Below are 26,727 nucleotides of genomic sequence, written 5' to 3'. Positions count from 1 at the left end.
CCACAGTGTGTATCTGGGCCAGCAGGAAGAGGAGAAATCCAAGCCTCAACACAGGCCTTCCCTCGCTCCCTAGCCTCTATATTCAGCTCTGCACTTTCTCTGCGACATGTCCAGCTTTCTTTTTTTGTAAAGCTGCACTCAACTTCACTGCGGTTCTCTGAAGTAAAACGACACTGTACAGCATTTGCTCACTGATGACCCCCGTGCATCCTCTCAGTCCCCATTGTAATTTATTTTATCCCTGCTTCCTTCCTGCAAAGATGTTTTTCTTCTCCTTTTATTGCTCTTCTCTTCTGCCGCAAATATGCGTTCTGTCACAGTGCTATGTATTTTAGTTTCCATTTTCTGACCGTGCTCCGTTCCCTTGCGAATCTGCATTCCCCCACCGGCTCACATATCTTTCTGACTCCGCACCCTGTTCTGGTGGCTCTGGTAGCCCCTCTCTGGCTGCCTCTTTGTCTTAACGGGGCGCTCGGCTCCGGTTGGAAAGTGTCAGGCTTTTTGATTCGAGACACTTTTATTTGAACGCAACAGTGTGTGTTCAAATAATCTATCTAAAGGCAAAATGCAGCAGGGATAAGCTCCTACTCACATCTCAATAATATTCACGGCTCCATATTTCACTTTGATTTTATTCATGTCACATCTCTCTCTCTCGCTCTCGCTCTCTCTCGCTCTCGCTCTCACTCCCTCTCACTCCCTCTCCTCTTTGTCTCCCTTTTCTCTACGTTTCTGGCCTGCTTCTCTCACACAGTCTAGAGAGTGAAGTCTGAGCTAGCTGAGAAGCCTGGCCCAGGGCCTTGTTGCTTTATTTGCATTTCACCATGCTCTCAATGTGCCAGGAAAATGCCACCTGGTGGTGATAACCTCCTACTGCAGCCACCCATTCGATGTGGCCGCCTCTCTGATGTTTGTATCATGTGAGAAGTAGTGGCGAGAGTATGCATGCCCCCCCACCCCCCCTGTTCCTCCTGTTCCCTTTCTCTTTCCCTTTCCGGCCTTTGTGCAGCTGTATTTATTTGGGCTACGCAGAGACACCGGTCCTTAACGCGCTCGGGGCCCCCATGCCGGTTGACGCCTTTAAGCTGAGTGGAGATGGAGGTTGACAGGGTAATAATGCTGGTGTCAACACCGCTTACAGGACAGTTATATCAGTATCAGCTCAGCGGGGGGGGACGTTCACACTCTGTTAGGCTGGGTCGTGAACCGTGCTGGGGGCCTCCAGCCTCACACACACTCAATCACACACACACACACACACACACACACACATGCAGTACACTTGAGCATCCGCTAAATGAAGCAGCTTAGACGCACATGAACGCAAAGCGCTCCAACTCACATGCAGCAAACACAAATCTAACACAGAATTCAGCGCGTGTACACATATTCCTGACATGTTCTCTTTAATGCGTCCTCGTGATTCCATGTAAGTGTTACTTTTTAAGTCAAATTCGCCACGCGTTGAAGAGATTTATATATTCAAATTTAATCAACTAAGTCGGGCACACTTCATATCAGAGCCTTGTGTGCTTTCTCTCCCTGACACGTGTCAGCTGGAGGAGTACATTTGTACAAGTGTGTGTTTGCGTGTGTGTGTGTGTGTGTGTGTGTGCGTGTGCGAGGCTGTGTGTATCCTTGTGTTTAAGCGGCTGTCCAAAAGCAAGTCTTGTCAGCACGACTCCAAAGCACAGAATCCCATTTACACTCGACTATCCGTATTAATTATGAATCTGAGTTCTGTTGGAGGGCCTACGTTACCGCATTGCATAGCAATGATCACAGTAACCAAACGGGATGCTAACAGGATTGCCTGTCTACACAAATGCTATTATTTCACCACAAAGTGTCAAAGGAAATTACAACATATAACATATATTGTTGGCTCTTGTTTAGTTTTGCTTCTGAATAAGTTCCAGGTTTGATTTTAATAGACTCTCTCTTAATATACACTTAAGCTTACAACAGAGTTAATTCTCTGCTCAGGTCGACGTGGCTACACTATATCTTTACATAACAAGTAGTTCTTTGCTGCTATACTAGTGCTCTGAACCGTAAATTGCACCTTAAAGAACTGGATTATGAATGACATGGATATGCTTTAACCAAAAGTGTTAATCAGGTCTGACCCGGTTCATCGATATTCATCACATTAATACACTTAACACACTGTAGTTATTCCATACGTCAAACTTTCCCCCTTCTGTCAAGACAAAAAACATATTTTTAATCTTTACTACTTCACTGACAGCATTCGTAACCTAGAACAAGCTGACGAGCTCTTACATACTGGCAGTGCATTGTTTCTGATTTCAGCAAACAAGCCATGGCATGAGTGTGGATACTAAGTCCATGACTCATGCTTAGCTCAATGCAGTAAAGTGGCAGAGGAGGGCAACATGAATGAAAATATGTTAAGCCTTAATAAACGTTTGAGGGCACCCGTTGAATGAAAAATAATGAAATGAACTTGCTCTAATGGCGGGAGTCCACTATCAAATGTTGGCGCCAATGGGACATGGAAGTAAGTTAGAAGAACCCGGTGACGAATCCAACATACTGCAACAAGAGTTTTACACAAACTTGTGGAACCAGGCCTGATTCATGCACACACACACACACACACAGTGGATTCACACATCCTGTACTTAAGTTCATAACTCTCATGGGAAGTCATTTTACACGCTCTGTGCAAGCGCTTGGCTTACTTTAAATGCCACAAGTGAATGAGTTCACTCTCGATTATGCGAAATATATCAGTTCACTTTTAAGCCTTTTCACAAAATTCTGAATTGCTTTTATTGCCTTTAAAAAAAAGTTCACAACATACTATATAGGAACGAAGCTCTTAAAATCTTTTTAATTGGTATACCTTGGGTTTTCATGTGCTCACTCTTGGAATTTCCCAAAATTGATTTTTATAGGCCATTGGGTAGGCTAATTTAATATAATCTGCCCCATTTTGGGGATTCTACCTCTGCGTCTACAACCTCATAATTAGCATAGCTTATATTGTAGCAGCTTGGGAATACCCTGGTGACTTCACCAAGCCAATAACTTTGGATGAAACGTGTCTGGAGAAACAGTTAGGGACCCAGTTTTTGGAGGCACCGTGTGATCCAGTGTTGGGTCTCAACCCAGTGAAGGAGACACATTATGCTGTGTGGCTCTGTCACACAGGTCCACAGTAATCTGCACTGAAGGAGCCAAGAGGTGATGGTGGGGTGAGGATAAGAGAATGAATGGAGAGGGGGAAGAACAACGGGAAGGAGTGAACAGGATAAATAAGGAGGGGGGGTTGTATGGGCATCCAGCCAGCCACATGCCCTCCACTCAGCACCCCACCCTCTCACTCTCACCCCCTCCGCCCATTCCCTGCGAGTTCATGCATGCTTTCTCGACCCATAACCCCCCTCCTTTTCCCTCTCTCCCACTTTCTTTTGCTCCTGTTCCCATCCTCCATGCTCCCAGCCTTGTAATCCCCCTCTCCCTCCTCCCTCCATCCTATCCCATCCTCTCCTCCTTCCCCTCCATCCATCTCTCGCTTTTCTTCCCATCCCTCCCCTCCGTCTCTCAGCATCCCTCTCTCCTGGGTCTCTCGCTGTGGTGTGGTGCTGTTGGCAGAGCGTGGGCGCAGGCGGCACACAGACGGGAGCACAGATGGGCAGCAAGCTGCGCAGGGCGGCCAGGCACACCTGCTCCACACACACAAATGCACACACACACACGCGCGCACACACACACACACACACACACACACACACACACACACAGAGCCCTACTCTGCCACCTCGCCACACAGCCTGCCTGGCACAGTGATACAGGGACACAAACACAAATACACACGAGCATACATACATACTGACATACATTCATTTGTACATACATGTACATACAAACGTTTGTGCATACATAGATTATATTCTATGCAAACAGTGTTTTCTGTAAAAACGTAATTCCAAATATCACTTTTAATTTTTTAACATTTTCTTTCTCATAAGATTTCAACTTTCACTACGAATTAACTTATAAGTTTATGCTTTCATTTGAAAAGGTCACATTTTACAGCATTACACACACACACACACACACACACAGTAGCAACGATAAAGAACACTGAAACAGAAATATACCCTCAAATGACACGGACTTAAATAATTAAAGTATAAAACGGGAAAAAAATATATCTAAATAAAAAATAATAAAATAACGTCCAATAAAAGAGCTGAGTGAACATCTGTGTGGGATAGCCGGGGGGATTAGGAGGGTTTGGAACATTTTAAGCGCATTAAGGATTAAAAAAAGGTCAGAATGTTTAGCAACATACCGATAAACCTCTTAAGCGAAACCCAATTGGGAGGCTGTACCGCGTTATCCTGTGTTTTGGGGAGGAGAAGAGCAGAGCTGGGGGGGGGGGGGAGTCGAGTTGACATTTGTTCCAACAAGGAGGGAAATCTCTGTGAACCGACTGAGTCTGTGCACATGCATGTGGCTGCACACATTGCACATATGGACACACGCTGGTTTTGATATGGGGCCACAGAGTACATCAGCTCACTTGTTGGTTTTTCTACATTGATGTCAGGAGTGTGCGTGCTTGTACGGCACAGTCGCTCACAAATGACCAGCACTGGTGATGCATCTGTCAAACAGTGGCACACCACTGCAGGGCCCAATCACAATTTGTTTTACCTTGACTTTTACTTTGGTTTTCGTCCCCTATATTTGTAATCAGCCTTCAGCTAATTTCCGCACTTGGAGAAATGCAATTTGTTGCATTGTTGTTACCATACGGTGGATGCTTGAATGCGTTTGGATCTGGGGTTGTTTTCTTTTTTTCGTCTTTTTCTTTTTTAACAGCTGACCTTAAGTTCAATGCTTCGCTCCGTCTGCTCACCACGAGGAGTGACAGACAGGAAAACTGTTGTCTGACCCCTGTCACCAGTCGGTCAACAGCACAATCTTCACAGGTCACAGATCCACTACTAGTGGATGGATGGTGTCAGGATGGTTGGCAGGGAGATCAACAGTACAGCAGGTAATTAGAGAAAAGGAGTATAGTAGTGAAGAGAATAAATAGAAGATATGGCGGGGCTTCAGTATGTGTAGTTGACCGGATGAGAATGTCACATCAAACCTCCCCAAAAATAAAACAATGAGGAGGAGAATGTAGTGCTGATTGAATTGACGCAGAGAAAGGCCACAGAAATGTGCGCCGGATGTCAGAGGGATGGTACGGGATCGTGAGAGGAAGAGAGCACCCGGGGGTGGGGGGTGGGGGGTAATGCATTGCACTGCACTGCATGCCAAGGCCATGATGACTGGGGTTATGTTGATTGCGGTGAGGGTCATGAGATTCGCCCCCGAGCTTGCAGGGAAACACTCTGTAATCAGCAACCAATGACGGCAGCGGTCGCGATGCTGCTGCCACAAAGAGCCACAACAGTTAGACTCGCCATCCAGCTAGCCGGGGTGTATTGCTGTGTGCTGACACGTGAGCAAACATTTGCTCATATTTCTTGCTACTTGTCAAATTTTGGTTGAGTATCCGCGCAGGTTTGGTCCGCCAACCGCTACCAAAATGATCCCAGCCTTTCCCTCGTTTGCTTTGGCTCAGCAATGCAGAGCAAGATTTAGGTGGCCATAAGCATGACTTTTCAGATGCGCGCCTTACTTACCTCTTGACCTCAGAATTCTCTCCCTCACTGGAAAGGTGTTTCACGGCAATTTCCCACTGGGAAAATCAAGTGAATGCGAAAGTGAAAAATTGAGCATGAAGCAAAAATCGTAGTTATTGAATTGTGTTTCCATCTTAACATCTGACTTGAATAATATTTGTAACCACGTTAGTGGGGAAAGCCAAGTTTCTGCTCAGGACTTGGCTTTCCCCACTGTGGCACCCTATTGCCCCAAACTGTTTCATCGAGATCGACTCATATACTGAACCACGTGGAGTCGATCTTGCCGACCCAGTGCCAGGTGGGACCCAAAGTACAAAACCCTCAGATGTGATGGTTCCAGTGGTCAATCAGGATTGCCAAACAGTTGGTTATCAAAAATTAAGCACAGCTTTACATGTGCTTCTTGTTTGTATTTGTACATCATCGGGTCAAACAGTGAGCACTGTTAATCTGTGTGTATTTCTGTTTTAATACACTGGTGTGAGGGGGCTGCTGGGTAGGCTGAAAGGTTTGAGGTTTGAGATGGGGTTGCTGGCGGTGGAGGTGGAGGGGCATCCAAAGGGGACTGCAGGACTATGATTGTGGTTGCTGAAGGGAGGGCTTTGGGGGGCTGCCGTGGGAAGATAAGGGGCTGGATGTGTGGTTAGGAGGCTGGGGAAGGGGGATGCTGCTGTTGTAGGCAGCAGCTGGCAAAGCGGTGATAACCAGCAACCAGACCTCCTCTGTCTTGCCACCTTCTCCCTGTCCTCTTCACTTGTCTACACAGCTATATGATGCACTGTTGGAGTCAACAGTGACACTGATTTACAATGAATGATGTAGTGCTGCAGTGTTAGTTGGCTAAGCAGCCTGAGCCCAGAAAACTAGAGCCAGACCGGTTAAAAGCTCTGGTTTCTATCGAGGTCATCTTATTGTACAGTCTTGACGACAGCGTGTCAAGAGTTGAACTCTCTCTCTCTCTGTGTGTGTGCTAGAGAGAGAGGATATTATCAACACTTTAAAGAGTTTTAAATGAAAAAGTAGCTGTCGTGCTGTAAACCAACTTGTATCCTTTGTCCTCTGTACTCTGAGAGTGATTTGGCCAGTTGAGGCCTCGAGGTGATGTTGAGGACAGCTATCAGTGTCACTGCCACTGCACACATGTTCTCCCGGACAGTCTCTTATCTACCATGAGCCTCGGTTTTCACTCCTTGGTCTCTCTGCAATAGTGGAACTGGTTGGGGTCATGAGAGGCCAACAGTACGTCATTTAAGAAAACAGTAGTCCAAGTTTAGGGTTTTTCCTAAATGTGATATGTTCACATTTAAAAACTGATTGCGTAACATACGTGAAGTTGTACAAAAATGCTTAAGTCAGATGGCAATGGTAATCCTGAGAAACTAACAAAGGTACCCAAGATTTAAAAAATGATCTAATATCGGGGGGGGGGGGGGGCAGAGTGCCTAGTGTTGCCAACTCTCTTCCAATGACAGTGGCGAGCAGCTCCAGCTCCAAACCTGAGCTCAAACTAGCAAGAAAGTCACACAGCCGGCCACACTGGCAGCCCGTCCCTTCGGGGCTTCCCTACAAAGCCACCCCCCTGACTTAAACAACAAAACATGGCTATTGTTAGTACTCACAGCTGTTGAGCCAGCAGCTTGTGGAAGGCTACATAATCCAGGCAGGTAGACAGGCAGGTAGCCTGTCCAATCATTACATTTGGGTTATTACAGTTATTACAGATTTGAAACATTGATTGCTGTCAGGATGTAAAGAGAATTACCGCAGCAATGTCAAAAAAAAATGTTTTGGAAGAAGATTATGAAACCTGCCTTTTAAGAAGGCCTTGAAACGTAGTAAGTAGATGTGACAATATAGCAATAAAAACCCAATATAAGAAGGCTTTGCTGGAGTCACCTTTTGTACCTTGAACCTCCATCTGTGATGTGGAGGTTTGTGGCAGCAAAGCGTACCCTGCAACTTAGGCATTGGACTCTGATGTCTCTCCAGCATACTGCACGTACAGTAAGGTGCCTGTGAGTCTACCCAGTGCATGTATGGTGTGAAAAATAGGGTGTTTACAATATTGTCGAGCCCTGTGGTGAAATACTACATGACGGCAAAAGGTCCAGTGAAGTCAGGTTGTTTTTCTCAACAGCTTTCATTGGCCATCATATATGTTTACTCTTGAGTGTGTACCTCAGTGTTTGTCCACGTAGGAGTGTGTGTGTGTGTGTGTGAGAGAGTGTTTGAAAGTGTCTGGGTGCGTGCGCGTCGGGGGCGCAGCCTCATATGTTTGGAGTGAGTGCCGTCAGTTAGCTGGAATGTGGCGCTACCGCCAATGCTAAGATGGCTGCCAAGCTCTAAGATGGCTGCCAGGATTACACCCAGCCAGTGAGAGAGACTGAGAGGAGCGGGAGATTCTGCATGAGAAGAGAGGGGGAAAAAGAAGCCCTCTTTCTTTTTCTGCGCTTTCTTTCTTTCTTTCTTTCTTTCTGTCTTTCTTTCTTCCATCCTCGTCTGTCTCGCCCCTCTCTCTCTCAGTGGATAAGCAGTGCTTCGTAAGCAGCGAGACAGGTCTGTTATTGTTTCTGCTCAGTAATCTGTGGCTTAGTGTGGCTGCAAGGCAAGTGCTGCTGGCAGGAGTCTGTGTGCTCTGTTATCACCTACAGCCTGCAGATAAACACCTCATTTCGCTAGCTTGCTAGCTAGCCACAGCCTAGCAAGGCCTGAATGGCTGGCGAGTAGCATTAACGGGCCCCGGATAGGGGGCGCACTCTTTCTCACCAACTCTTCATAAACATACATGCGTACACACGTTGTGAACGCACCATCTTTAGACCGACTTTTCTCAGCACTCGTGTTACAAAAACCTCCTCTCGCACCCTCTTATTCCAGCCTGCAGCTCCTCCAAGTCTAATTGTGGCCCTTTGTTGCCAAGACGTGGCGTGTTTGTGTCTGCACATGCGAGTGCTTTCGTCAACCAGTCATAACAGGTGTGTGTGTGTGTGTGTGCGTGTGCGCGTGCGCGTTGCTCTGCTGTCATTTGATCCCAAGAGGAAGAGTTTTGCCTCAGCGCAAACAGACTCCCAGCCAGGACTGGCGTGGTCAGCCTTCACGCAGGGTCTGTTTATGTGTGTGTGTGTGTGTGTGTGTGTGTGTGTGTGTCTGTGTAAGGATTACAACATGTATTAAAGGAAGAAACACAAATTAAAGAAACAGCTTGAGAGAGAAGGTTGTGTGGGTGTGTGTTCATGTATGTGTGCAAGGTGCTCTGTTTACGCAGACCAAATCCCTACCAGAAAGAAGGTATTAAATAGGATTAGGGCGAGGGATATGATTGCGTGGTTAGATACTAAATAGCAGCACACTGTAAATCATTGCACCTTAAGTCAGGGGTGACAAAGGGAGACGGAAGAGAACGTTCTTAGATACAAGACTGTCACACAAAAATGCATGAATTCACACACACGCACGCTCACAAGATGTACATCATACTCCAGCACATACTGCAAGTCCCTCTTTATTTCCTCTCACACCTCAAATATCACAGTCTTGGCAGCATGTATACATAGACACAGTTATGATTCACAGAGACATTGTACACTTACCAGTATGTTTTTCATTATTTTTTTTATTTTCTTTTTGTCGCACACAAACCGGATCCTAACCATGTGGCTCTTTCTCTTCTCTCCGCTCCCTTTTCCCGTTTCTGTGCAGAATCCGGACAATCAGACAGCTCCAGCCAACAGGGGGACACAGACATCAAACCACCGCCCAATGGTAAGTGCACGCACACACACACACACACACACACACACAGATCTATGTCCAAACACTGTCAAATCAGCATAACAGAATTGATTCCATCATGCTTATCAGTCTTAACATATTCCAATTATGGATCCAATTATCAAACACACTCTCACAGATGTTGATCCACAAACATAGTTGCAGATGGTCGCCCTCTCAAAGGGATGTGATTTTCAGGGTTTCTTCCAATTTTTCATTATTTTTTTTTGTCTTTGTGCAAAACACTATTCCATTGAATTTCTGATATCGTGCCGTTTTTCTCCAAAGCTTTTTGATTGCCTGTATGTAAGTCCTGATCACGTACTCTTCTGTACAGGGCACCTGAGTTTCCAGGACTGCTTCGTCACCTCAGGGGTGTGGAACGTGGCAGAGCTGGTTAGAGTGTCGCAGAGTAAGCAGTAAAAAAAAAAGCAGCAAAACAACCACAATACCCACAGTGGTGGAACTCATTCTTGCAGACTTCTCCTCACCCCTCTTTCATTGATTTCTCTCCCTGTCAGCACCCGTAGCCACGGCGTCAGGCCCTAACTTCTCATTGGCTGACCTGGACAGCAGTCCCAGCTACTACAACATCAACCAGGTGGCTCTGGGGCGACGCTCCCTCACCTCCCCTCCTTCCACCAGGTACACAGCCCCGACTCAGATTTCCACACAGACAACACTAGTGTGCGGGTGTCAGGCGAGGCATGTTGCTCAGAGAAAGAACCAGTGACCATTATACAAGTCCAGCTGTCCGCCATTAGTCGAGTCTAGAGACCATGTGGCAGCAGCAGTGCTACCTTGGTATGTGATTTGCTGTGAAGCCAAGGGCAGACTGGAAGGAAGTGTGAAATCACAGTAATATCTGCCAACCATATATCGCTTCGTACCGCAAGGACGACTTTACTGGCAAGGAAAGTGCCCCGTTTCATTGAGCTTTCTCGCTATTAATGGCATCTAGTGCCACAGTCCACTCCCAGTCTTGGAATCTGTCCTGAACCTTTTCATATGTGTGTGTGTGTGTGTGTGTGTGTGTGTGTGTGTGTGTGTGTGTGTGTGTGTCTCCCTGTTAGCCGCACTCCTCTTTATGAATGTGTGAAGGATCTTTCTACTATTTCCTCATTTGGGTCTTTTTCTTAACTTGTCTCTTTTTCTCTTCTTACCTCTGTCATCTGCTGTCACTTTAGGTCTGATGTGGAGTTGTACGCAAACCTTCCACGGAGGTAGTTATGAACACTTACAAACTAATGAGACACGCACAGAAACACACACAGATAAAGAGAGAGAGTCTTCTTTCCTAACTTTTCTTTTTGTTTCCTTCTGTGTCTGTTCTGCTCTTTACGAGAGTTGTATCGTTTCCACTGAGACGCAAAGCCTTCTGAAACGTTAACGTGCTTGTTTGTCTGATTGCTTTTAAGTTAGCAGTTATGCAAGGTATTTTATCCTTGATCCATACATTTCCTGCCATTACATATTTAAAAGAAAGTCATGCCTCCTCTCCCATCTCTCCTTCTTCACATCCAGCTCCAGCAAGAGGAAGTCGTTAGACGACAGTGAGCTGGAGAGCCCCACGGATGATGTTTTCTACCCTGGACGCTCGCCTGCTGCCAGCTCCTCCCAGTCCAGTGCGTGGCCCAACGACATGGATGCAGGTACACATCTCCACCCCCCTTTCTTTATCCATAACCACCCCTGTCATATTCATATAGCATCATGAAACATTTCCACACTCCCGCCTCACCTTCACCACCAATGTCCAAATGGATGCCTACATCTGACTTTGTCTCTTCTCCATACTCCCTACCTCAATCACCTGCCTTCCCGCTGGTGATTAACACACCTCTCAAAACCTCCCACCCCCGCCTGCCTTCAGGTCCTCTACCTCAGTCTGATCCTTCTACACCATAAAAGCAATTAAAGTAGTTTATACATGTAACACCCTGTCACACATGTGAGCATATAAACCATAGAGGCTTGAAGTATAATATATTTCTCAGACTTTTTTCCCACTGATAGGAATAGTCTCTCCCTCAACTGTTCAGTAAATGGGTTTTAAAAGTATCAACATGTTTTAAATGATAGTGTTTTTTTTACTCCGACTTACTCTCTTACTATAACCTCAGAACATTTAATTCATCATAGATGAATAGTGCTAAATGCTTGCTGCCAAATAGCTCCAGACATCAGGACTATGAATGCCAAGATGCATCAAGGATGAAACACCAGCTTACAGCTGTATTAAGGCTTTGTGTCGGGGTTTCCATTGTTTAGGCCGTAACCACTATACCTCTGTGATTCAGCTTTTTGGACATTACCATCTTCATTCTACCTCCTTAGTAATCCTACCTCACCCCAAACAACCCAATAACCAAGAGAAATAAAACCCCTCTCTTGTTCACTTCCTCACTCCCAAATTCACGTTTACTCATCCTCAAAGCCATAATCCCACATCCAGTTTACATGATGTTGTGTCAATCATCAGTCATCCACTGCCTCCATCACAAATGCATTCGCTCTTTACTCTTTCCCATTCTCTCATTCCCTGTCATTTACTCTCTGTCTGTCTTTCTCCCTCATTGTTAACAATTCCCTTCTCCACTTTCAGTGCAGCACCATTTGGCGAGTGTGCAGGAGAGGAAGATAAAACATGAAAACGATGGCGTGCAGTTTCCTTACCATGGTTAGAACAACATTGATTACACTCACATGATATATTTGCTATTTATCAGCCTTTTTGTAGCTCTGTGTATGTATGTATGTATGTATGTATGTATGTGTATATATATATATACACACAATTAATGTGCATATGTATATAATATATACTGTGTGTCTGTGGTAAGGACAATGGTCCCATCCCAATGTGTCATAATATCTGTATGTTTACTAGTTATCAGATTGATTTAATTGCTGCTGATCTAAAATTTAATTTCCTGTGACGTACAGTCAAGGATTATCCTGTTCTGGCTTTACTTTCTGTGTGAAACACGAGGCTACACCTTAGGCTCACCTAAGATCCCTGGCTTCATCCCCTCTTCCAGCGACGCTTTGATTGACAGATGTCACCAGACCAACACCAACAGGCATATTCACACGCTGTGCCCATTCTGCACTCACACAGGGACTCCAACAGACCCGCCCACACACACACTCCTAACCCCCCACGTGTGCAGACATTCGCACATAAAAGCACATGCTTATCGTGCTGCCCACCCCTGCAGGTGTTCAGGTGCCTGCCTGGCTTCCATCCCTCTGTCGTTCCATCCCTCCCATGCTTCGAGTCCCTCATTAAGACGCTTACCGTCTGTGGATCAGAGGTGTAAAACCCTTCCTCCTGCTCCCTAGCTCTCCCTTCAACGCTCCATCCCTGTCTCCATGCTGTCTAATTGAAAACGTGTACAGCAGGAGGGACCCTGAGGGGGTGGGGGGTAGAAAACATGTCAGAAGAGAGAAGGAGGAGAGAGAAGCAGAAAGCAGGCAAGTGGGAGGTGAGAGCGGGAGGAGAGGACGACTTTGGCGTACTCGAATGGTGATAGCTAATGAGAGAGAAGGGTTATCAGGATGTGAACTAGAGGAGCCAAAAGCCCTGGTTAGGTTTTGCCCCAGTCTACTCGCACTCGAGCCTCAGCGGCTGCTCTCCTGCTCCCGCTCCACTTAGCTGTAAATGTAATTAAGAGGCTGCTCATCAGAGCCACAACAGAGGCTGCTGCACGCCTTAGCGCACCAGAGCCTCATCTTTTTTTCCCTCCGTCTCCCACTCTCTCTTCCTCGCTGTGTATGTGCACCACCCCCTTACTCTCCAAAGTGCACCACACACAGACGCGTACACCTCCTAATGAGTTTGGCAAATAGAGGTGTGGAATAGCATGCAAATCTAGACCCTTTACCCAATTAATTTACAAAATCCAAGCGAAAAATTAGGAAGCGAAAAGCTTTTGTAATTATCAGCCGTTTCTCTTTTTTAATTTCGTGTGGATTTGTATAGATCATTTTTAACAGTAGCTAGAGCAAAATATGGTCCACGCCCGGGAGAAACCAAAGCAGAAAGGAGAGATGGAGGAATGGAGCGAGTAGAGAGTGTGTGATTTTGGTACGGTGTGTATCCGATTTTCTCCCAAATTATCCCACCTGCCACAGGCAAGGCTCATGTGGGAATTCCCGTCCAGGTGGGGGGTATGTAAACAAGCACAAACATACACACACAAGCGCACATACATACAAACAAACCAAGGGGCTTCTAAGAAAAAAAGAAATCAGAAAACACACTCACACACAGGTGTGCCTCGCCGTCTGTCCACAGCACCATCTACTCCCCTTGACTCCCTCCATAACCAAAAACACGCACACACACACTAATGTGTGAAGATGCATCCATACGTAGGAATCACACAAAAGCGGAAATACACATGATACATTTTTGCGAACATATCTCACGGCGCACACAGCTGAAGCATGGTCCCAGATGGTGTTTCCGTGTGTGTGTAGCCTTGGGATCCGTGAGGATGCTGGAGACATCTGCTCCACAGGGGCTGGAAGAGGGGTGGGGGAGGTTAGCCGAGGCAAAACGAAACAACCAGGATTTCATATTAGTTCCAAATGATTGTGAAATTTTCCTGAGACACCAGAGACTCGTGTGGTGGTGGGGGCCTTTTCTTAGTGCTTTAAATGAAATGTTACAGGCCCATAGAGGGATACGGCTGGACGTGCATATGTGGTTTAAATCACCAGGGGGAGGAGAATTCACTGACTTTCCCGTACTTGTTTAAACCACTATGTCCTGTCTTTTCCAACTGTGTGTATGTGTGTGTGTGTGTGTGTGTGTGTGTGTGTGCATCTGTGTCTGCTTCAGAGGCGCATCTGGTGGCAGGCCTGTTAGTGCAAAGAGACAGAAGGGTCATCCTGTGAGCGCTTGATTGGTTGCCAGTGAAATACTAAGGCTTGCCAGGAGAGGAAACAGTGCAGTTGTGGCACACACACACGTGAACAAACCAGATCAGACCATTGCAGAGTCTCTGAAGCACCGAAATACTGTCTTTCACATTCCCCTCGGTGCTAGTGACATTGCTAAAACGTCCTATATATACAGACGTCAATCTCCATCTGATCTTCTCTGTTTCTCCTGCCTCTGATTTCTATACTTCAGGTCCATTTTATACTTCCAAAATAAAAGCGCATAACTCCCTTTCTGAAACCATGGCTGCTTTAATCTGTACGGTTCTGGTTTCTTACACTTCTAACTTTCAGTCTTTCCCAGCTCTGTCCCCTGCAGTGCCTCTCGTTGTTTAAGTCTCTGCAGACTGCTCTTATATCCAGTTTGCTCCCTCCACTGTGGCAGTGTCATAGCAATCACTGCTAACTATTGGTGTCAGAAGTGGGATCGAGGTTGTCTTCATGCTTGGAATCTGACTGACAGTACAATACACCCCCAGACTCCCGCTACAGTGGGGGGAGGAAAAAAAAGAAGAGAAATATATGTCCGCAAAAGACATAAATGGTTCACACATATTCACTCCCACCTGCTTGAGACTTAACTCTATCACACAGGGAAGGAAGGTTTTACACGCCCCCACACTCCCATAGACTTTCACACGTCTCCAGCTGGAGAGGAGGAATCATATTTAATGCCTTGTTTGATGCGGAGGGGGCCACAGAAATAGACTACAAAACAAGTCTTAAAAAAAAGTTTAAAAAGAGAACATTATCACATCACTCACTTGTTAGGAAGATTAGAGGAACATTTAATGGAGAATATGTTTTATTTCTTTTTTCATTAGTTAAATGTAGCTGTGTTGTAAGGGTCTTTTGTTTTTTGTGATTGAACACGTGCTTGTGCTTTTCGAGCGTGTTCAGACGTCGAGTGTGTGAGCGAGAGATAATAACCATATTTAACATCTTATGACATTCCAATTTCATACATGTCGTCAGAGCAACGCATTGAAAAACAAGACTGCTGCTGCATTTTTCACAGGTTCTGCTTTGCTCCCTCGCTCCCTCGCATATTTTCATGTCTCCCACGTCCTTCTCGCCTCTCTCTCCCTCTCCCTCTGTCTCCTCTCTCTGTCCGTCTGCTTGTCTTTCGCACTCAGCAGCTGCCGTGTCCATACTGTACAGTGTGTGCTATTTCTGAATGAAGCCTTCTTCTCGTGCAGCCAGCCCGTGAGCTGCACTGAAGCCAGACCACAACTCGCTGACTGTGGCTGTATGGTGGCCACGCTCATACACAGAGACAGCCTGCAGTTGGCACCTGACAGGGAGAGAGAAGCAGAAAGAAAGAGATGAGACAGAAAAAACATGCAGTGGCACAGAGAGGTTTTAATAGCGACAGATGTGCGTTGGCTCCGAATCAAAGACCAGATTCAGATTGGCTTTTGATATTTCTCCCTTTTTTTTTCTTCTTTTGAAGACATGCAGCTAGGATTTGAAATATTGCTCAGCCGTTATTATACGACTATAATGGTGGGAGTTTTGAGTCCGACAGTATATCTCTGAATGACTTATGACTCATTGAAACTAATACGAGGGAATGGCCAACAGCCACAAGGACAGGGATTAATCAACCAATGAGGAAAATATACAATCAGAAAATCATGATTGTTCAAGTCCCCTTCAACAAAAAAATAAAAAAAGAGATATATATTTTTTTAGTGAAGCTAATAAAAGAAGCAACAATTTGTTGATTAAAACCACCTCTCTCTTTTCCCTCCCTCTTCCCCCCCCACTTTTTTTGTTGATCTCATTTTTTTTTTGCCAGGACTGTCCTCGCCTGGTTCACTTAAGAAGCCGGGGAAGTTTGATTTCAACGCCCTGACTTCCCAGACGAGGTCCCCCCGCATGGCGTTCACACACCACCCGCTGCCTGTGCTGGCAGGAGTGAGACCAGGTGAGAGCCCTGCCATGAACCCAACAACCTCGATCCCCTATTTTCTAATCTGAAAAAGAGAGAGAAGGAAAGGGAGTGTCAAGCGTGATACTGGATGCCATATTTACACCCCCAACCTCCTCGGGAAAGCAAATAAATTGTACAATCGCTTGCCTGAAAATAAAAGTCCTAAACATACTTGCTGAGAAAGCAAAAATCCAACTTTAAAAACCAACAGTTGCAACTGCTGAGAAGCAATTTGCCCGCAGAGTTTCACCTGTTCAGTAATACTGCTATCATCATGGCTTGGCATACAATTTCTCTCTCTCTTTCAGCCTCTCTCCATCCATCCATTTTTGTTTTACCATTATCTTTTCGTTTTGATATTGTCATTGCATGGTACCATCGCTGCATCCATGCCTTTGTGACTGATTGGCCTCACGTCTTACTGCTTCATGCATCCATTGTAATGTTCTTGTTCTTGCATTTAAACTGACAATGCTGTTTATTCTCATGTAATGAACTTGACTGTGTTCATTTACCAAATGGAGGTATAGGCACACTATATAGTTTCATGTATTTACTAAGAAGACAAAACACCTGTATGCACAGTGACATGTAACTATAAAGCAAGGAAGCTCTGTCTGTCTGTCTGTCTGTGAACCGTTCATCAGATCTTCTTGACACTCTGGTGGGTGTTTTGAGTGCCTTGTCGAGTTTGGGGCCATTTTGGACTTGCGACATGTTCAACATTAATACACTTTGAATTAATAACCGAACAGCGCTCTGTGTAGCAGCATTTGGTTCGCAGCGGGGCTTCACAGACCAAGCTCTTCGCCACTTCCCTGCGGCACGTCCGTGACCAGGAGCCAAGCAATCGTCCCCCAAGGGGCACGCCGTCCGAGCGGCCATGTGTAACAAACGCTCACGCCCCCCAAGCCCGACAAGGCTGTAAGCATCTGTCTGTAAGAAGTGAATGAAGCCACCGTGACGTCAACCACTGTTTTGTTGACTTTGATTTAATGCCTGAAGTTTGGCATCTTCACCGTCGCCATTTTGTTTTTTTGCCGTCGCCATGTTGCAAGAAGCAGAAGTGACACGAACGGTTGGAGCTAAGTACAACCAAATACTGACTAGGCGACCAGTAATGCTCTAATTAACTTTCACAATGTCAAAGGGTTAAAGCATACCCTGCCTTAGGGTCTGTTGTACTTTAAATAGGACTATAATTGACTAAATGTACATCATGCTGTATTGAAGAAGACTTGAAACTAGAGATTGAGACCATAAACTCATGTTCACAATGTTTACTGCTCTTATTCTCATAGACTTCATACAATCTGACTTCTTTTTAAAACCAGAGGAGTCGCCCCCTGCTGGCCAGTAGAGAGACTAGTAGACCTTAGTAGGGTTCTTCCCAGTGCCTCTGTGTGTGTGTGTGTGTGTGTGTGTGTGTGTGTGTGTGTGTGTGTGTGTGTGTGGGTGTGGTGGGGGGTTACATTCAGATGCATCCATTGCCGTTTTTTCTTTTGTTCTTCAAAAGATGTGTTTGGTCGGTTTTCTCCAGAGACTATTTAGCGCATACAGATTTGAAAAAGGAGTAGGAAGAAGTGACAGAGATTGAGCCCACAGTACAGCACTGGGTAGACTTATTTAAGTATCTTGCAATGTTTCCAAGGTCTTGTTTCATGGGAGCCATTAAGGGCAAGTTGTCCTCATAAGAGCGTTTCGGTCCTACAGGATAACCGACATGGTTTCTCCATCTCCAGTCAGAGAATTCCCAAAGTCTCCAAGATCTCAAGTTTGCCAACAAGTCCCTGCAGGCTGGTCTCACTTTTCAAAGGAATGACTGTGTCCTTCCCTCTCGATCGCTCCCTCTAATTCCATTTGTTTCTCAGAGGGATGGTTTGGTCCAGAGCCAAACCAGACCGACCATGTAAAGGTCATTTGGACTCATTGCCCTCTGTGTTGAAACATATTGAATTTAACTTGCGGAGCTCCCCACAGTATATCAAATAAAATATAGTGCGGGCCTTGTTGTTCACCTACACGGAGCGGTCCTGTTCCCTCTGGAGAATCCAAAAACACCAGATTGAATTTTGCACTTAAATTGATTTCTAAAATTTGGAGAAGGAAAAAAAAGGAGGTGTGAGGGACTGGCTCGGGTGTCTTTGTTCCCCCGACTAACTTCTCACACTCTCCAAACTGTGCGCGCAGACTGTTGGCTGAGGGGTTTTCATGTAACAGAGAGGCTGTAATGAGACAGTGTTTAGAGAGCGTGTATGGGTGCATTTGTGCACGCACACGCAGAGAAACGCGTGTGCGTGCACACTTACACTCTCGTGGAGGACTCTCTGTGCTAAAATGGCTGCCGTCCAAATGGAATGTCCCTCGGAGGCCTTGGTTCTATAAAGAGACTGGAGGATGATGGGAGGGAGGGAAGCGGAGAGCGATGAAAAGAGAAATGGGGGTAGACAGAGAGGGGGGAGAAGCAGTTAGCAATCACGGCTTGCCTTGGATGGACCCGAGCCGTTTGCTGTTGTCGTGTAGGTCTAGTGAGTGTGGGTGTTCAGGAGTAAGGACTGGATGGTTTATGTCCTGTTTTTTGGCTCCCGACAGACGTGGAGAGCTGCCAGATTGACTGTTGTCTGATTATACTAGTCTGGAGAGTCCGCCATTGTGACAGTGATTACACACACTCTCACAAACACACACGCACGCGCACTTATTTACGTGCAAAGAACACAGACATAGCAGCACGGGCTGAAAAAATATATATATATATACAAACTCAGAGACAGAGATGCAGAAGATTTGCACACAACAAGACAGGAAACAACGAAAGTTTGAAGAAACCGGCACTCAGTGACACTTGTGAGTACAGCGTACACAAGAGATGCTAGGTGACAGACATAATCACAGATGCTTGTTCGCCAGGCTGCCCTCACCTAGCAGCTTGCCTCTTTTGGTTTGGTGTGGCAAATTGCCAAAGCCATAGAATCTCAGCAGACAGTGGAGCCTAGAGTGTGTGTGTGTGTGTGTGTGTGTGTGTGTGTGTGTGTGTGTGTGTGTGTGTGTGGTTGGCTGGCTGGCTAATGTCTCTGGGAGGCGTTTTTGTGGTCGGTTGGGAGCAGAGGGGAGATTCTCTCTCAAGCTTCAAAATGCTGGGCAGAACCGCACAGCAAGGATACGCTGCTGATTGATTACACGTCACCGACAAGCAATAAAACAAAAGTGGAAAAATCCTGTGTGTGTGGCTCTGTCGTACCCCAGTGGTTTGTGTGTGTGTGTGTATGTGTTTGAGAGAGAAATGGAGAGGGAGCAGAAGGCAGAAAAAATACTGTAACACACTTGTGTGTGTGTGTGTGTGTGTGTGTGTGTGTGTGTATGTGTATATTGGTAAAAGGCTTACCATAGGTACAGAGAAATCTAGTGGGCTGATTTATACAATGAATGGGAGCAGATGTTGCCCAATAACCAGGGATAATACCAGTCATTTGTACGCAGGAACAGCTACAGTCAGTCAACCACAAGAGAATGTCACAGCGATTTTCGATGTTATGACAATAATAGTCCGAAGCAGCAACCTGTTCTTTGATGCCAGCTGCGTCGGTGCTTAGTTAAAACATATGCATGTCTTATATTCCGTCCTAGGTGTGCACGTTGATCTGATGTCACAGTGTGCCGAGTGTTATGTATGCTCAACATCTGTTATAGAATGACCTGAGCCTCATTGTGTTTTTTTCCTCTTCTGATCTCTCGTCTCCTCACTCTTCCTCCTCTCCTTTACTATTACTGTTTCCTATCCCCTTTTTTCACCCTTTTTCCTCAGGGAGTCCCCGTGCCTCAGCCTCAGCTCTGCACTTCCCCTCCTCCTCCATCATCCAGCAGTCCAGCCCGTACTTCACCCACCCCACCATACGCTACCATCACCACCAGGACCCGCTTAAGGAGTTTGTGCAGTTTGTGTGCACCGACGGCTCAGGGCAGCCCAGCGCACAGGTAAGTGCTCTGCGGGGTCAGCAAAGGAGGGTGAGGGAGGGGAGAGCGGGATGGTCTGCGGTGCAAAGTTGACACTGATAGGAGGTCAGTTTATTTTTTTTGTGGAATTTACCGAAAGAGATGTGAGAACACAAGAGAACATCAGCATCACAACTGTATCCAGACTGACCGCTCCGTCCTTGTTTGTATATACGTGTGGAACAAGGTCATGTGACACTTGACCTAGGAATAGAGACATCTTTATGAAGTGAAGCAACTTCGCCAAGGAAGAGGAAAAGGTTTTTTAGGGCAAATCCATCAAAAGGAGGAGGCAGCCAAATGTGCTGAAAGAAAATTTAAAAAAAACTCCTCTGCGGAAAACTAAGGGAGCCAAACCACATTTGACTTGGCTACATGTCATGCAGCACTGACTCCCACCGTTAGGTAGGAGAAGATGCAGTTATGTTCAGGTTGAAAATATCAGGGGAAAGCCCTTTTTGGGCACTGGGCAGACAGGTCATGTATGGCCTGGGCGAAACTGGCGAACTTGACAGACTGGTGTGTAGACAGACAGCTTTGCACGGTATTTAAGACTCCTGGGGCATTGCGGTAGCCATTTAACAAGCCCTCATTGTGAGTGATGTCCCTTTACTCTAAAAATGCTCTTCTCTCCAGGGGCACGTCTTTGCCTAGTCTCCATTGCGATCACACTTTCCTCTGCACAACGCATGGTGGAAGTATAAGTAACCGAATCCCATTTTTCTGAAAGTAACATGCCGTGACAGACATCCAAGTGCCGAGGGGAGTTGACGAACAGTGATCAGAACATACCATGTGTCAGGGGGGAAAGCAGCAGACGCTTGTGATTGGCTGAGGAGGAAACTAACCGCGGAAGCAGTTCCTGGGAATTTTTGAGGTGTTGTGTGCAATTCAGTGAGACATCAGTGAAGGGAGGTGCCCCCTTGATGATGCCGGTGACAGGTGTCATCCGTTTCATGAAATTCCAGCATGATTATCCGCTAAGGTGCAGGGTGCTGGTAGTACTGTAAACCTCTACTGTAAACTTGGCCTTCTGAGCAACTTTGAAACCACACATCAGGCCCTTTTCATGTCCTATGATCCTTTGTTCTCATTACTTCACACACTAAAGATACCATATGATTTGTGAAATTGCACATGACACACTCTCACACACAGACACCCTTTTTTCATTGCTGGTTTCCCCTTCTTTTTTTTATTCTTACACTGTAATAACTTTCCTTGTGGACAACTCCATTTTTCTTTCCCCCTCGTGTGTTGACAAAGTTCATCACTTTTCCACATCTTATTTACCTCACTATTTTCAGGCAGACTAATATTTTGTATTTTTTTTTAAATGTGTAAGTTTGCTGATCTCTCCCTGTGTGCAAGCAGCCACATCTGTTTGTCTGAGCTTAAGAATACTTGTGTGTACCCCGTTGGCATCTGTCTATATATGAGTGTCTTACATTGAGAGTGTGTGTGTGTGTGTGTGTGTGTGTGAGAGAGACTTTGTGTCTGGCTGGCTCCCTGTGCACTGTATATTCTCGGGGTGTGTCATGCTCACCCTGTCTGTATGGTCCGTCTGCAGCCTAATGGAGGTGGCCAGAGCAAAATGCCGGGCTCCTTCCTGCTGCCCCCGCCACCCCCGGTGGCGCGCCCTGTGCCCCTCCCCATGCCCGACTCTAAAATCATCAACACGCCCACTGACGGCGGACTCAGCTCACCCGCATCTCCGTGTAAGTCACCCCCTCCCCACTCCTACTCCCTTCCACAAAACCCCCTATTACAAAGCCCCAGTCTCCCCACAGACTTCAGTCCGAGACAATTTTAGCCTCCACTAGGTTGGTCAGCTCTTGGCTGGCAGCGTATTTGTCTTCCGTTCCAAGCAATAGTACATCGAGCCTGTTAGACTGGAACAAACGCAGCCATCCTAGAAGTCCCAGTATAAGCAGTGCTGCTACATTGGGCCTTTTCTCTGTCACACAGCTAGTGAAAGAGCTCCGGTCTGGGACTTCTACGATGACTGCTGTAGTTTTCCATAGTCTAGCTGGCAGTCTGCTTCCAGTAAGGTTGCAGGCTGCTCAATCAAACACTCAGCAGCCCCAGGAGCTTCACTCCTATATCATCCATCACCTACTGTACTGTACTGTACTGTACTGTACGAGGCAGAAGCCACGCCTTTGCCAAACCAGAGATCCTCTTTCAAGCTCTTCTGCATCTCTCGCTCTGAAGTTCAGTCTTCTTTTCTCTCTGCAAACCTCCTCAGCTACTTTCCTCCATCCCCCCTTCTCTCTCCTACAAATTTTTTTTTATTCCCGCTCCCTCTCTCTCTCTCTCTCCCTCTCTCTCTCTCTCTCTCTCTCTCTCTGTCTCTCTCTCTCTCTGGTGTTCGGTTTCCTGCAAGCACCACAAGAGGCAGTGTAGTCTCTCTCCCTTCTTTTTAATGTGTTTTGTAGTTTGGGGGGAGCAGAGCAGAGCAGGGCCCTGTGCACGTTGCCTCTGTAGCCGCAAGCCTTTGATCAACGCAGACTTTGCATGTCTGTCCGTGTCAGCGGCAATACAATCTACCCCTCCTCTCCTCATTTCTTTTTTGCTTTCTTTATTTGATAAATTCTCTTATCTTCCTTTCGTTGATTCTTTTTTCCCCCCTTTATTTCTCTCTTATTTTCTTTTTTAAGGGAACAAAATTAGGGCAGTTGGCGTGGACTCCAAAAAATGAAAAAAACATCATGCCCCACTTTACCCACCCAATCCCCTCGCCACTTTCACACAAATCTCACAACAATTAAAAATTGAGAACAACAAAAAAACATGGAAATCACAGTGTAACAAGAACGACCCAATCTCTCTAAAACATGAATGATAAAATCAAATCAAACCTGTCTAATTAGTGCGATACTGGGGGAGCGGGAGAGAGGAGTGTCACCGGGGAGCGGTGAGGCTTTGGTTGGTTCCACCCAGACAGGTGCAGTGCGAGAGTCGGGCCACGGGAGAGGCACACCAAGAGGGGGCACTGGACGGAGCAACCGGGGGCACGTTCTCCTCCTTTTGTTTTGACTTTTTTCTCCTCTTCCTGTCCTATCAACCTTTCCTCCCCTCCCTCCCCCCCCCCACCCCCCTCCTCCCCCACTCCCCTCCTCCCCCTTCCAATTCTCACAGATTATTATTTATTTATATGAACTTTTATATAAATAAATATCGCCCTCTCCGTCTCTCTTCTCATTCCAGTGACTGTTATCACTGAATTTTTATTATTTAATTTTTTATCCCCCTTTTAATTTTGTCTCTTGATTCTCAAGATAATCGTAATTACACTCATAAAAGCAGACACATGCATATGGTACACTCTCACCCTCACTCATGCATCAGTTTCCAGCCCTGTCAATGTCACCCCCACACATCCCCATCCCCTCGACCTCAGTTAAGTCATGCACAGCAAAAGTTCCACTCAGCCGCCACGTTGGAGTCCAAGTGATTACAACTGCCCTAAATTTGATCCTGTGGCATCCCTGAATGGTGTCACTTTGGAGACAAGATGCTCCTCTCAACCCATTAAACGTAAATGGAGCATTGGTCACCACTGGTGATGACGACAGTTCCTCCCTCCATCGGACACCCTATTATTAAGCCCACAGTGAATCCTCAGTGGTTTTTCTATGATTACGGAGACTTACTTCTGAGACCGGGGGCTGCTGAGAAGCGTCTGTGATGAACAGCGCAGCCAGATTCGAGGGAAATCATGCTTCTTCGTGTTAGTGCTAATCATAACAGACTGAACATCCCCTTGTTGACAACAGATTAAACGGTTAAGTGAAGGATAATAACAATGAACCTGCCCACAAAATGAAACTAAATCACCCATGTGACTAATGGGGCTTCAGCATCCCTGACCCTTACCGTCGTTTCCCGGTAGTTCATTTGACAGTGATTTGTAGTCATAGTCTTAGCAGATTGATTATATTAAAAACATAGATAACGAGGATGAGAGCATCAAATTCTACTTTGAGCTCAGTGTGTATGTGTGTGTGTAAAAAGCATGTACACACTTGTCTCTCTCTGTCTATAGCATACTCCACGCCAGGCTCCACAGCTCCCAACCGGTTTGTCGGCATCGGAACACGGGACAACTTTCTGAATATCCCCCAGCAGACTCAGGTACCCCGCCAACCTCCCTCATTTAATTGACATTCTCACATCCTCCTCCTCTTGTTTTTTGTGTCCGTTCTTTCCATTTTTGTTTTGCTCATCACCCGCTGCAAGCGCGACTTCGCTCCATTGCTGTCGGCCTCTCCGGGTTTACAGAGACAAGTGTGTGATTCAGAGGCACTTGTACTCAGACTATGGATCTGCGTTGGTAACCTTCTGCCCACGGCGGCGGTGTTGGTCAACAGTCACTAGTCGTTCATAACTGTTACCTGCATCGTTAAGCTAAATCGGGCCCTTATTTTGGTAAGCCAATCCTAACTCAAAAGTCCATTTTCCTTCAGCGGTGGATTAAGTGAACAAAGATTTGAATGGAGATGGATCCGTTGACATGCAAGCTCAGCAGCTGCTATGAGGAGGAGATGTTACGCTTGCAGTTTAAAAGATACATGAGATACATGAAAACTGAGCAAATGCTATGTGTTGTGGTAGAAAAAGCAAACACGTGGACCTTGAGTTGGGATTGTTTTGTCAAACTATTTCCAAGGTCAAGAATAAACCTTGATAGCTTTTTATGGAAAAGATCCTTTGTGAAAATGTTGCGCTTGTTTGAGTTGACATTGTACTCTACTCCACACTGCATATACATATATATATATATATATATATATATATATATATACACTATAAGAAAACAATGGTTTTCTTTGAAAAATTAGGACATTTCTCAGTGACCCCAAACTTTTGAATGGTAATGTGTATATATATGTGTGTGTATATATATATATATATATATATATATATATATATATATATATATATATATATATTCATACTCATCTTAATGATATAACTATTATAGAGTAATGTTATATTGGCCATGGGGAAACAAATGTCTCCAAGACTTTGCCCATCAATTGTTTGCAAACTCGCCCGCCCACATTGACACAACATGTCGCCCCCAAGTATCAAGGCCTTTAGTTTCAGTATTGGTTTACAGTGTCTGTACCACAGTAATTTCCTCACAGTGCCAGTTAGTTTCAGCTCCAGCAGCGTTGATTTATCTCTGCTCGGCCCCAGAGTGTGTATTAGTGCAGTGTGTGAGTCCAGTAGTGAACTACATTGTGGTTTTGGGCTTTGGCTGCGCTCTGCCACTGGGCTGCAGTGTCTTGGGCCTCCTCCATCACCAACACAACTTTTCTCATTAGGGGCTAACCGCACCTGCCTGCAGCCAACTCAGCTCTCCTGTCTTCCCCACACATGGAAACAATCTGCATTCCTCCTCGGCGCAGCTCAGCTCTGCTCGGCTGCTCCCCCTCTCCCCCCCTCTACCCCCCTTGTGCATCAGCAGCCCACCCTCCCTCCTTCTCTTTCTCTCCTGCTGCTCCCTCTAGTATTTTCGAGATCTCCACCTGCACCACTCTCCCACAGATGTAGACCTGGCACCGAGGGGGCATCTAAACACCATCCAAATGTGCGCGAGCGCGTATGCTCACACGCACACTCCCAACTCTTGCCAAAACTCTTGCCCCTCGTTTTCTCCCCTAAAAAACAACTGGGCTTTTTACAACGGCATACATCTGCTCAGAACACATATTATACCCTGCTATTGCTCGTCAAATGTACACTTTGAGCATTTCTGCCGGGTGTGTGGCACGCACAGCGAGAACCTGGGCACTGGTATCAACTTGCTCCCGGTTAGCTGAGCCTAGTAGGTCAGTAACAGCACCAGCCAGAGTGAGTAACAGAGGTCTCTGCCTATCCTGCTGCTCTCTGGCATATGGAGAGGTTCAGACGATGGCCCTGCCAGCCGCCTGCTAGCCAAGTAGCCAACTAGCCAAGACAGAGGGAGAGTCTTCCCACTGCTGTCAGGACACGACGCAGAGAAAAGCTGGTCTGAGGAGCTCTCTGGTGGTGAGACCTCGGCCATGCAGGAAGAGAGAGGGAGACGTGTGTGTGTGTGGAGAAAAAAAAGTAGGAGGGACTGAGAAAGGAAAAGAGAGAGCGAGGGAGTTAGTTGAAGCTCGCTGCACTCCACAGTCACGTCCCGGCTGTCTCGTTGCCCGCAGCAACCAGACATGATGTCATAGGCAGTTGAACTTGGACTTGAGGGGGGAGGGGGTTAGAGAGAGGGGGTCACTTTCCGCTGCCAAGGATTACACTGGGAGAGCCGGAGTAAGAGAGGGAGAGGAGAAGAGAAGGGGGTTAAGGGAAGTCTGAGCCAGGAGGAGGAGGACTTATCTACAAACACCAAAGAATCATGGGTAGCAA

General features: G+C 46.2%; 1 protein-coding gene across 17 annotated transcripts in view; it reads left to right on the top strand.

Annotated features, from left to right (window-relative positions):
* Positions 1–26,727, top strand: part of LOC117728761 (nuclear factor 1 X-type-like) — a 104,732-nt gene that overhangs the window by 72,600 nt on the left and 5,405 nt on the right. For 3 of the 17 annotated variants that reach the window (XM_034529619.1, XM_034529603.1, XM_034529624.1), the window contains 10 exons: positions 9,381–9,443; positions 9,790–9,864; positions 9,974–10,097; positions 10,640–10,675; positions 10,977–11,104; positions 12,058–12,132; positions 16,204–16,332; positions 20,144–20,313; positions 21,902–22,049; positions 24,380–24,468. In XM_034529619.1, coding sequence (XP_034385510.1) covers positions 9,381–9,443; positions 9,790–9,864; positions 9,974–10,097; positions 10,640–10,675; positions 10,977–11,104; positions 12,058–12,132; positions 16,204–16,332; positions 20,144–20,313; positions 21,902–22,049; positions 24,380–24,468 — 1,037 coding nt within the window. The remainder of the gene's footprint in view (positions 1–9,380; positions 9,444–9,789; positions 9,865–9,973; positions 10,098–10,639; positions 10,676–10,976; positions 11,105–12,057; positions 12,133–16,203; positions 16,333–20,143; positions 20,314–21,901; positions 22,050–24,379; positions 24,469–26,727) is intronic. The other 14 variants (XM_034529649.1, XM_034529665.1, XM_034529658.1 and 11 more) reach the window with 11 other exon arrangements.

Source organism: Cyclopterus lumpus, chromosome 1 (genome assembly GCF_009769545.1).
Source record: "Cyclopterus lumpus isolate fCycLum1 chromosome 1, fCycLum1.pri, whole genome shotgun sequence".
NCBI classification, from domain to species: Eukaryota; Metazoa; Chordata; class Actinopteri; order Perciformes; family Cyclopteridae; genus Cyclopterus; species Cyclopterus lumpus.
The sequence above is the reverse complement of the archived record's forward strand: the minus strand, read 5'-3'. Positions and strand labels throughout refer to the sequence as shown.